The sequence below is a fragment of the Oncorhynchus kisutch genome, linkage group LG10 (genome assembly GCF_002021735.2).
Source record: "Oncorhynchus kisutch isolate 150728-3 linkage group LG10, Okis_V2, whole genome shotgun sequence".
Taxonomy (NCBI): domain Eukaryota; kingdom Metazoa; phylum Chordata; class Actinopteri; order Salmoniformes; family Salmonidae; genus Oncorhynchus; species Oncorhynchus kisutch.
The window spans coordinates 68,181,556-68,193,368 of NC_034183.2; the positions used below are offsets into that span (position 1 = coordinate 68,181,556).

Here is an 11,813-nt window from a genome sequence, read left to right on the forward strand (position 1 = left end):
TATGAGACCAGCCTGATTGACCAGCAGTGGTCATCTGCTGATAGACCACACAAACTGACAATGACAACACTGACCCCTCTGGTAGAGAGAATGACCATCAGCAGTCAATGGAGGAGAGAGGGATGGGGTTGGGAGTCACGGTCGAGAGGGGGCATCGGGGAAGGATGAGAGGAGGGGAAAGGGGATTGAGAGACGGCTGGGTGGAAGGATGAGAGGAGGGGAAAGGGGATTGAGAGACGGCTGGGTGGAAGGATGAGAGGAGGGGAAAGGGGATTGAGAGACGGCTGGGTGGAAGGATGAGAGGAGGGGAAAGGGGATTGCGAGACGGCTGGGTGGAAGGATGAGAGGAGGGGAAAGGGGATTGCGAGACGGCTGGGTGGAAGGATGAGAGGAGGGGAAAGGTGATTGAGAGACGGCTGGGTGGAAGAATGAGAGGAGGGGAAAGGGGATTGAGAGACGGCTGGGTGGAAGGATGAGAGGAGGGGAAAGGGGATTGAGAGACGGCTGGGTGGAAGGATGAGAGGAGGGGAATGGGGATTGAGAGACGGCTGGGTGGAAGGATGAGAGGAGGGGAAAGGGGATTGAGAGACGGCTGGGTGGAAGGATGAGAGGAGGGGAAAGGGGATTGAGAGACGGCTGGGTGGAAGGATGAGAGGAGGGGAAAGGGGATTGAGAGACGGCTGGGTGGAAGGATGAGAGGAGGGGAAAGGGGATTGAGAGACGGCTGGGTGGAAGGATGAGAGGAGGGGAAAGGGGATTGAGAGACGGCTGGGTGGAAGGATGAGAGGAGGGGAAAGGGGATTGAGAGACGGCTGGGTGGAAGGATGAGAGGAGGGGAAAGGGGATTGAGAGACGGCTGGGTGGAAGGATGAGAGGAGGGGAAAGGGGATTGAGAGACGGCTGGGTGGAAGGATGAGAGGAGGGGAAAGGGGATTGAGAGACGGCTGGGTGGAAGGATGAGAGGAGGGGGAAAGGGGATTGAGAGACGGCTGGGTGGAAGGATGAGAGGAGGGGAAAGGGGATTGAGAGACGGCTGGGTGGAAGGATGAGAGGAGGGGAAAGGGGATTGAGAGACGGCTGGGTGGAAGGATGAGAGGAGGGGAAAGGGGATTGAGAGACGGCTGGGTGGAAGGATGAGAGGAGGGGAAAGGGGATTGAGAGACGGCTGGGTGGAAGGATGAGAGGAGGGGAAAGGGGATTGAGAGACGGCTGGGTGGAAGGATGAGAGGAGGGGAAAGGGGATAGAGAGACGGCTGGGTGGAAGGATGAGAGGAGGGGAAAGGGGATTGAGAGACGGCTGGGTGGAAGGATGAGAGGAGGGGAAAGGGGATTGAGAGACGGCTGGGTGGAAGGATGAGAGGAGGGGAAAGGGGATTGAGAGACGGCTGGGTGGAAGGATGAGAGGAGGGGAAAGGGGATTGAGAGACGGCTGGGTGGAAGGATGAGAGGAGGGGAAAGGGGATTGAGAGACGGCTGGGTGGAAGGATGAGAGGAGGGGAAAGGGGATTGAGAGACGGCTGGGTGGAAGGATGAGAGGAGGGGAAAGGGGATTGAGAGACGGCTGGGTGGAAGGATGAGAGGAAGGGAAAGGGGATTGAGAGACGGCTGGGTGGAAGGATGAGAGGAGGGGAAAGGGGATTGAGAGACGGCTGGGTGGAAGGATGAGAGGAGGGGAAAGGGGATTGCGAGACGGCTGGGTGGAAGGATGAGAGGAGGGGAAAGGGGATTGCGAGACGGCTGGGTGGAAGGATGAGAGGAGGGGAAAGGTGATTGAGAGACGGCTGGGTGGAAGAATGAGAGGAGGGGAAAGGGGATTGAGAGACGGCTGGGTGGAAGGATGAGAGGAGGGGAAAGGGGATTGAGAGACGGCTGGGTGGAAGGATGAGAGGAGGGGAATGGGGATTGAGAGACGGCTGGGTGGAAGGATGAGAGGAGGGGAAAGGGGATTGCGAGACGGCTGGGTGGAAGGATGAGAGGAGGGGAAAGGTGATTGAGAGACGGCTGGGTGGAAGAATGAGAGGAGGGGAAAGGGGATTGAGAGACGGCTGGGTGGAAGGATGAGAGGAGGGGAAAGGGGATTGAGAGACGGCTGGGTGGAAGGATGAGAGGAGGGGAATGGGGATTGAGAGACGGCTGGGTGGAAGGATGAGAGGAGGGGAAAGGGGATTGAGAGACGGCTGGGTGGAAGGATGAGAGGAGGGGAAAGGGGATTGAGAGACGGCTGGGTGGAAGGATGAGAGGAGGGGAAAGGGGATTGAGAGACGGCTGGGTGGAAGGATGAGAGGAGGGGAAAGGGGATTGAGAGACGGCTGGGTGGAAGGATGAGAGGAGGGGAAAGGGGATTGAGAGACGGCTGGGTGGAAGGATGAGAGGAGGGGAAAGGGGATTGAGAGACGGCTGGGTGGAAGGATGAGAGGAGGGGAAAGGGGATTGAGAGACGGCTGGGTGGAAGGATGAGAGGAGGGGAAAGGGGATTGAGAGACGGCTGGGTGGAAGGATGAGAGGAGGGGAAAGGGGATTGAGAGACGGCTGGGTGGAAGGATGAGAGGAGGGGAAAGGGGATTGAGAGACGGCTGGGTGGAAGGATGAGAGGAGGGGAAAGGGGATTGAGAGACGGCTGGGTGGAAGGATGAGAGGAGGGGAAAGGGGATTGAGAGACGGCTGGGTGGAAGGATGAGAGGAGGGGAAAGGGGATTGAGAGACGGCTGGGTGGAAGGATGAGAGGAGGGGAAAGGGGATTGAGAGACGGCTGGGTGGAAGGATGAGAGGAGGGGAAAGGGGATAGAGAGACGGCTGGGTGGAAGGATGAGAGGAGGGGAAAGGGGATTGAGAGACGGCTGGGTGGAAGGATGAGAGGAGGGGAAAGGGGATTGAGAGACGGCTGGGTGGAAGGATGAGAGGAGGGGAAAGGGGATTGAGAGACGGCTGGGTGGAAGGATGAGAGGAGGGGAAAGGGGATTGAGAGACGGCTGGGTGGAAGGATGAGAGGAGGGGAAAGGGGATTGAGAGACGGCTGGGTGGAAGGATGAGAGGAGGGGAAAGGGGATTGAGAGACGGCTGGGTGGAAGGATGAGAGGAGGGGAAAGGGGATTGAGAGACGGCTGGGTGGAAGGATGAGAGGAAGGGAAAGGGGATTGAGAGACGGCTGGGTGGAAGGATGTAAGATAATAGAGTGGTGATGGATGACAGGAATTCCACGCTGATTAAAACAGTTTTAGTACATTTCATGTTCTTACCCATTTATGTCTAAGAGATTGTAGACCGGTATTATCACAGCCTATATTGACTTGACCATAGAAATAGTATCTCATTCTAGTTCTGTGGACTTGACACACATAAACAGAGTGTATGAGTACCTGCATCCATCCCAAAACAAGGCTGTTTGGTTTGAATAATTTATATTATTCATGAGCATTAGGTTTGACAAGGGGTTTTGAACCATAAAATATGAATCCTTCTACTAAGGCAGTTCTGATCCAGAACACCTGCCTCTCGTAGGTGACATTCGACCATCCTCACCAGTGGTTTGTAAATGACAATTGTTTCACCTCTTGACCCCTTTGGGCTCCGGAGTGGCACAGCGGTCTAAGGCACTGCATCTCAGTGCTAGAGGCGTCACTGCAGTCCCTGGTTTGAATCCAGGCTGGATCATATCCGGACATGACTGGGAGTCCCGTAGGGCGGCGTACAATTGGCACAGCGTCATCTGGGTTTGGCCGGGGTAGGCCGTCATTGTAAATAAGAATGTGTTCTTAACTGACTTGCCTAGTTAAAAAAAAAAAAAAAAAAAAAGTCAGTTTCAGGTTAGTCTTTGGTTCCATCCTGGGGTTGGGTTACAAAGAATTGGGACCTCAGGGGTCGAGATCCAAGAGGGGGCCAACTTCAGGGCAGGCCCTCAGTCACCTTTTGAAACTCGTACTCTGATAACTGCTGCCTTTGTTAGTGTGTATGTTTTTCTGAGTATTTGCAAGTAGCCATCATCCAGATACAATAATGTTGCTGAGCTGCTCAGAAATATCATGCACATCTGGCATGCGCTGAGTGAGATGTAGGCTGTATATATGTCTAGACATGTTTGAGTACGTTTGAGAGTCTAGTTCTGTTTGAGCATGTTTGAGAGTCTAGTTGTTTGTGAGAGACTATTAGTCCACCTTGACTCGTGTTGCAGACCTCAATAGCTCACCGTCCTTGTGTGAATGGCCCCTGATCAGGATGAATGATCCTGTCCTAAAGATCAGACGGAGATCAGTAACTGGAGCCAAAGCAGGATCAGTGTCAAGACAACAGCAGGATCAATAACAGACATGAACAGAGAGAGAAGAGAGATGGAGTGAAAGAGAGAGATAGAAGGGTATGAGAGAGATTAATCTGGAGAGGATTTTCCCACAAAATGAGTTAAGCTCCACAATGATAAGGGAGGTTGGTCAAAGGCAATACGATTAACGGAATAATTACTCTCAAACGTTAGGAAGAAAGGATGCCCATTCTATCTGCCTGAAGGGCAGCACAGCAATACACAGCTTCTATAATCCCAGGAAGAGGAGGCGGCAAAAATACTGATTGACTTACCTCAGGGAGACAAACACTCACTTCTTATGGAAGAAGTCACACACTGAGAATTAATGCTACTGTGATATTAGTCCTGAGGAGGAAAGTATTGAAAAACAGTCTGGACTGGAGGAATCCAAAATGGCTACCCGTTCCACTTAAATTGAATATCTTGGTATATTCTTCCCTGGATAGTACCTCTGCTTTGTCTAAGATCAAATCATGGGGAGGTATTCAGAGGAAATGATCATCACAAAACTCAAATTCTTACAATAGTACTTTAATTTGACAATAATTCATAAATGATAAATCCAGACCATTTAGAGAATGTTTATTGTATTGTTAAAGACGTGCTCCGGAACTTTGGCGACTTTAAGTATTTTTTAAACCTACTGCTTTGGGCTGGATCTGTCAATGTGTAGTTCATACAGGCATAATCTATGAGCAGAATTACTGTTTCACCTCAATTAACCACAAAATCCCTAGTTTGAAAGCAACTGTTTTTCTGGAAGCTGTGCTTCGCCATTTTCCTACATTTTCCCCCACACGGGCCAGCCCCCTAACAATTATAGTTCTAGCTAATGAGCTTCAGCCCCTTACTATTTGAGTGGCAGGTAACAAGATGCACACAGCAGAGCAAGAGCAATGACATGGTGCACATGTGACCTAGTACACCATTTCCGGGGACCACTTTTAGCTCGTGAGCTCTACTTTCAGAACTACTGGCTAAAACGAATTCAAAAGTGCCAGAGAATATCAAGTTATTTTAAGTTTGTAATGGCTGTTTAGAGAATCTCGGTTGCTGACCATGGCATCAATTATCATATCTCAGTATAGAGCACTACATACCAAATAAGTATCATTAATAAACTGTTAACAGTAATATATTCTCTAAAGGAGACCCTTTAACATCATGTCATGTGTAGCTATAGTAGAGTGTTAATAGGCTTGGGCGCTATATAACACGTTAAACAGTGCAGAAGGTACTCTTATACACACATACCATCTTGTCAACATCCAATAAATATGTCCTTTCAGAGATTCTTGTTCAGCCATCTCATTATGTGTCCAGCAGTCATTGTCCTGCTAGTTGGTCCATGACACATTAGGCCTTTGCTTGAGCTTGTGTCTGCTACTCCTGTGTCTCCGTCTCTGTCAGCGTCAGCTCCTGTGGTTCTGGGTCAGCTATCTCCTGTGGTTGAGCTACAATGCCTGTCTTTATTTTTATTGTTTCTACAAGATCTAAACTGTCCATCTTTATCTGTTCTACAATGCCCCCCTCCTCCTCTACGGCTGCCGATGCCTTTTCCTTCTCCTCATTCTCCTCCGTCTTCAGAGGCATCCATGACTCTTTGTGAAGCCTCTCGTTATTCTCCACCCCCTGGACACCAGGGGGCACTGTGGCGGCCATAGCAGGCGGCAGGTGCTTGAACTCTTCATCGTTCACATCATAGTCCTTCATCTTATGGTCCAGGATCCACCAGCGACCTGCGAAGCCAACGTCCAGTACCCGCGTGTGGAGCTCCCTCCAGGGGATAGAGAGGTTGGAGCACTGTGCCTCGTAAAGACTGGCGTCTGGGTTGTAATCGGCAAAGTAGGTGAGTGAGACCACTCCCAGGCTGAGGTGACGTAACCTTCCCTCGTTACGAAGCTTCGCCAGCTTCTGCACGTGCCCATCCGATGTTCCACTGCGTATCCACGGCGTCAGGAGCCCGAGCTGATTGGCTGTATCCAGGACGGTGGTCTCGAAGGAGGCGTCGTCGGGGTTTGTGTAGATGCAGGTGCCGGCTCCACCCAGAAGGCTCAGGTAGATGGAAGCTTTGATTGGCCTCTCCCACGCGCCCACCACAATCTCACGACACGCCTCCTTGTAGTCTCTGGACATGCCGCTAAACCACACACCTGATTGAGAGGGGAGAGAATTGTGAGAAAAAGACAGACAGCATTCACACGAGATAAGATAGATGGTTTACTAAAACAAAGGCAAAACAGACTGACACCATATCCCTAGACATGGTAGTGAGGCATGCACACAATTATAATGTTTTGTGTGCCAACACTGTATTGTATTGCATTGCATCTCCAAACTGACAGGGATTGTCTCAGAGAGGTCACAGCAATAACCTGTCACGTACCTTCCTCCACCCTGTGATTGCAAGCAGGGGCAACTGTGAAGGATCAACAGCTAACAATGCCTTTACATAGACTAGTATGAAGTACATTTTCAAATCTAACTTGTGTAAAAGCCACAACGTGATACAGTTTGTTTGAAGCTAATGTCACATAATCTGATAACCTCATGAATGACTTTGGCAAGACAGTTAAGCAAGAAAGATCATGCGTTCGTTCAGGTTCGTAAAGGCGTGGTGGGCTAACACGGCAACCAAGAGATTTCTTCGATTTCTTACCCAATTTGCTATTTTTCAACCTCTCCCATCGGGTGCCATTGGCGGGTGCTGCTCCTGCTTCTGCTACAGAGGTGGAGCACCATCTCCTGAGCACCCACGAGGCAGCCATTTTCGTCAGACAGAAGCCGATCGTTCCGGAAGTTCACATTCGGACTGGCTCGGATCGGAAAAACACAGCGGACCGGAAAATAAATTCATTTCCAATGTGATTTTTTCTTTTTCTTTATTGAGACAAAATGGCATGTCAGTGAAAAGTTGTATTATTATTATTTTTCCCGTAAAAAAACAAATATCCATATCCAGTTCTGCTTAAAAATAATGTTATTAAATCCCTGTAACATCATTAGAAACTAATAAATATAATGTAAGTACAAATGTTTTTTCGGTTTTTTACATTCGGGTAACACCCATATTACAAAGAAAACACATTTGGCGCACCGCATTATCTTCCGTCTGTACCTGGTCACGTGAACACGATGATCCGTCTTGAGCCAACACAGGATCCGTTGTGTACATAAGGTGACGTGGAACAGGCGAGTGATAATGTGAATTTAGTGCACCATAGTTGAAATTACCACCATTAGCTAGCTAGTTTATTAAGACAACCAACGCAGTACACGTTTAAAAAAATATATATAACTATGTGCTGCTGTTGTTAGGTGAGTTGATATTGAGATATAAAGCGAGACAACAGTGCTAGCTCGACAGCTGTCAGGCTAGCGAGGTGGTCGTGTCAGCACTGCTAACATAGCTGACTGGCTCGCATTGCGGATACAACACAACAGAACCTCCTGCGACAAACCGGTAAGTCTCGGACCACGACGGCCAACGTATGACTATAAATCTGACAGAGTTACAGTAAACTATAAGCATAAACATGACACAGACTGCTAGCCTGCCAAACAGATCAACACAATCTGTCATTTGTCAGATTAAAAAATTGCACCCGCATATTCGATGTCGCATGCCTACACATGATGCTGTTACATATGCTTTAGAAGGCAGCCAACAAAGAGAACATCTTGTCCATATGTAGCAAAAGCTTGCAGGCTACCCTATCCGAGAGAAGAACGGACTGTTGCCATACGTCCGACTCAACAGTTATGAGTACATTTCTCATCTCCTTACAGGTCTTGCATGAGGTGGTCATCTTTCCAGAGTTACCATGGCGAGTCCAGATGATCTGAAGTTCCAAGGTGAGGCTCATGGAGTGGCTCCCATCCTCCTCTCTGTTTATCCCCTTTCACCTCCTTCACTCTTCCCCTCTCTCCTTGTCTCTACATCTCTCACTGCCACTGTCCCGCACCTCCTCTCTCGGTCCCTCCTTCATTCCCTCACTCTAACCTCCTCTGTCTTCCTCTCCTCTAGAGTTTGAGGAGGCCACTGACCTGCTGTTAGCAGACCCTGGGGCCTCCACCCTCAGTATGTCTGGCTCCAGCAGTACGGCCCCGGCCGGTGCCACTGGGGACATCAAACTGGACATGTCCGATGATGAGGGACAGGAGGAGAGTTCAGAGGTCAGGACAATGAATGAGTCCAATCACATCGCTCCATTGATAATCTGAAATGTTGCCTTTGTAATGTTTGCACAAACAGCCCAAAACCAAGCAATATGGGGATAACTGATTGACATTACTGTTTACAGCTCCTAAGAGGGGAGAAACAAACTAGCGGTTTCTGGACCTTTGAGTACTACCAGTCGTTCTTCAATGTGGATACAATGCAGGTACAATATGCTTGAAATAACAGTTTAATCTGCACTCGTGAGGCTGGCCTATATGTTGCTGTTTAACACCTGCCATATAGAAACCAAAAATGTAGTGGTGTTAGTTGCTGTACAATGTCCATTGGTTGACTGACTTCCTGTCATGGGATGCAGGTGCTGGACAGGGTCAAGAGGTCGCTGGTTCCTTTACCAGGGCGGAACTTCATCAAACATACCCTTCAGTCGAGTCCGGATTTATATGGTAATAGGACACAAATCACCACTATAGCTTAGATAAAACTGTTCCTAGATAGTTAGATCTGAATCAGAATGGACCTTAGAATGTTAACTTTTATTGCTGTAAAACTGGACGACAGTTTGCCAAACTCTGCATATCTTCGGTTGTAATGTGAACCACCTCTACCCAGACTAACCTTACCTCCTGGTTCCCCGTATGTCCAGGTCCCTTCTGGATCTGCGTGACGCTGGTGTTCTCTCTGGCCATCAGTGGAAACCTGTCCACCTTCCTGAACTCTCTGGGGAGCCCCGATTACCACTACAGACCCCAGTTCCACAGAGGTATGGTACCTGGGGGTTACAGCTTGGCTCCTTATCAATGGTTTCATGTCAGATTTGCTATGTAAAACAGTCAACAATCCCCTTTGTTTATCTTTACTTTTCAGCACAGAGGCTTTTTTTCAAGACCATGTTATATTACATGCAATAGCAGTGTTGATGTTGCTTGCTTTTTCTTACTCCCTCAGTGACGATAGCTGCAGTAGTGATCTTCCTGTATGCCTGGCTGGTGCCCCTGGGTGTATGGGGTTTCCTGACCTGGAGGCAGAGGGAGGAGAGGCAGCAGAGTGGTTACTCCTTCCTGGAGACGGTGTGTGTCTACGGCTACTCCCTCTTCATCTACATCCCCACCTCAGTGAGTCAGCAGACACACTAGTTAATGTCTGGGTTGTAATTCAACTAGCAAAACATATTAATCCCCTAGCTAAATGTTTTGCAATGGAAAATGAAGTTCAGGTGGTACCTACTTTACGGTTTCATAGTTTTCTTTCGTTTTTGTGCCTAGTGAATATGACCCTTTTCTTTATAGTATATTTCTATCTGATTGGGACCCAATCCGAACATTTTTGTTCTCTAGTAACAAACCAACACCTCCCTCTCAGGTGTTGTGGATCTTACCTTTCGAATGGCTCCGATGGCTCCTCATCCTGGTCGCCATGGTGATCTCTGGGTCGGTCCTGGTGCTCACCTTCTGGCCTGTCGTCCGCGATGACACCCAGGTGACTGCTTTTGCCACCGTGGCAACAATCGTCGTTCTCCATGCGCTGCTATCAATTGGCTGCAAGGTAAGATCCCACTATAAGAGTGCTATGGGTAATAGTTACCTAGCCCCATCCTCCTAGGCCCTGTTCAAATAATTTGAAGAAGAATGGCAGTGATCATGGTCATTTCACTTAAACAAAAAATGTTTGAACCAGGCCCTAATCTAAATGGGAATGTCTCAGCTGTATGAGCCTCAGGGGAAATGTTTCATGTCTCATCTCCAACACCCTACTTCAGTCTATCTATAAACCTCATGTCCCTCATTCTTCATTAAGTTTCTAACCCTTTACACCTGTCCCTCTATGCTATCTTTCAGATGTATTTCTTCCAGACAGCGACTCGCACACCAGTTCCTACACTCGCACCCAACCACACAGCACCACAATTGACCAACAAGACCCACTGACCAAGAGGAACATGAGGGAGGGAGATGTGTCATAATGTTTGAGACCACTGGGGAATCTGAAAGGACTAGATAAAAGGTTTAGGCTTTTGTTACCTACTCTGTGAGCATTGGAAGAGTAGCTAGCTGACTGCAAAACAGATGATAGTCAATGGCGAAATCGCTAACTACATTGTGTGAGTAGGACTATAAGAGTCGAGGGGGAAACGTTGGATGAAATCAGTTTACGGCACCTGTGTGGACTTTTTTTTTCTTCAGCTCAGTGGGTCACACATTATCCAGTCCTTTCAGATCAGAGAAGGGGACGTAGCTCCTGCATACTCCGATGCTCTAACCAATAATAAGGATCCACAGAGGACTGACAAGTGGTCAAAGGTACCCATAATTGTGTTGGAGGTTCTGGATGTGTGAGCCCTACTCTAGTACATTATGGACTTAACTGGATCAGCAGCTCATTAAAAGTACTGTGTAATTGACTACAAATGTTATTACAAAGAGAAGGGACAAGGATCGAGGTCTATGAGTATAAACAAATGATGGGTTATGAGGATTGCATTGGGGGGGAAATGTTTTGCTTCTGCTGCAGAAATGATTCCGCACTTGTATATTGTAATAAATCAATATTTATCATGGAGAAGTTGGGTGCACCTCAATAGTCGGGAGACTTCTTATCTCTATCTGCACTAAAAAACATAGGAAAGGAGGAAGCATATGAGATCTGCTCTAACCAGCTCAGTTCTGTTAGTGCAGATGGAGAGAAATTATTTTTAGACTTGAAATCCTCAGCTGTAGTCTGATCTTGAGATGAATCTATTGAAGGGAAATGCTGTATGAATGTTTAACTAATGTACTAATACAGGGGTGGCCAACCTTATCCATAAAGGTGCATACTTTTGTTCAAGCCAAGCAAAAACACCAGATTTTACCATCAGACATGTTACAGCTTGGCTGGAACCAAGGCCTACTACACCCACGCCAGCCCTCTGCGGGCGAATACCTCCGAGATGGAAAAGGGTTGTTCTAGAACTCAAACCACTCCTATGACCTGGAACGTGTAGTACTGTGCTGACTAATGTATCCACACTTTTTCTTTTTGTAGATTAAGGAAAGGGTTTCAGTGTATTTAATTATTTATTCTTTGTTCACTTCTGGGTTTTTGTGATTAAACTGTCATTCCAGTCAATTGCTTCGTCTTCTTGGTGTTGAGGGCAGGGGTCTAACGCTGGTCCTGGAGTGCTGTCTTGGCAGGCTTTTGTTCCAGCCCAACACTACCACATCTGATTTAAATTAATATTACTTTAATTAGTTGGTAGGTATTGGGCTGGGACAAAGGCTGTGAAATATCCACCATCTACATTTCATATGAAGTATGCAGCATTTGTTCCAGCCCTCAGCTTACTGTACTTTGAAA

At 48.2% G+C, this 11,813-nt stretch overlaps 2 protein-coding genes across 2 annotated transcripts; one reads left to right on the plus strand and one right to left on the minus strand.

Annotated features, from left to right (window-relative positions):
- Window positions 1-4,812: 4,812 nt before the first annotated feature.
- LOC109893587 (mitochondrial import inner membrane translocase subunit Tim29) lies at window positions 4,813-7,412 on the minus strand. Its single transcript, XM_031834902.1, has 2 exons — window positions 6,957-7,412; window positions 4,813-6,450 (listed from the first exon to the last, which is right to left on the minus strand). Exons 1-2 carry the CDS (start codon window positions 7,063-7,065, stop codon window positions 5,681-5,683), a joined length of 879 nt encoding a protein of 292 aa, XP_031690762.1. The 5' UTR covers window positions 7,066-7,412; the 3' UTR covers window positions 4,813-5,680.
- On the plus strand, window positions 7,401-11,585 carry LOC109893584 (protein YIPF1). The gene is made up of 9 exons (XM_020486854.2): window positions 7,401-7,760; window positions 8,087-8,152; window positions 8,325-8,473; window positions 8,602-8,682; window positions 8,836-8,923; window positions 9,124-9,240; window positions 9,426-9,592; window positions 9,840-10,022; window positions 10,316-11,585. Exons 2-9 carry the CDS (start codon window positions 8,122-8,124, stop codon window positions 10,403-10,405), a joined length of 906 nt encoding a protein of 301 aa, XP_020342443.1. The 5' UTR covers window positions 7,401-7,760; window positions 8,087-8,121; the 3' UTR covers window positions 10,406-11,585.
- Window positions 11,586-11,813: the final 228 nt, after the last annotated feature.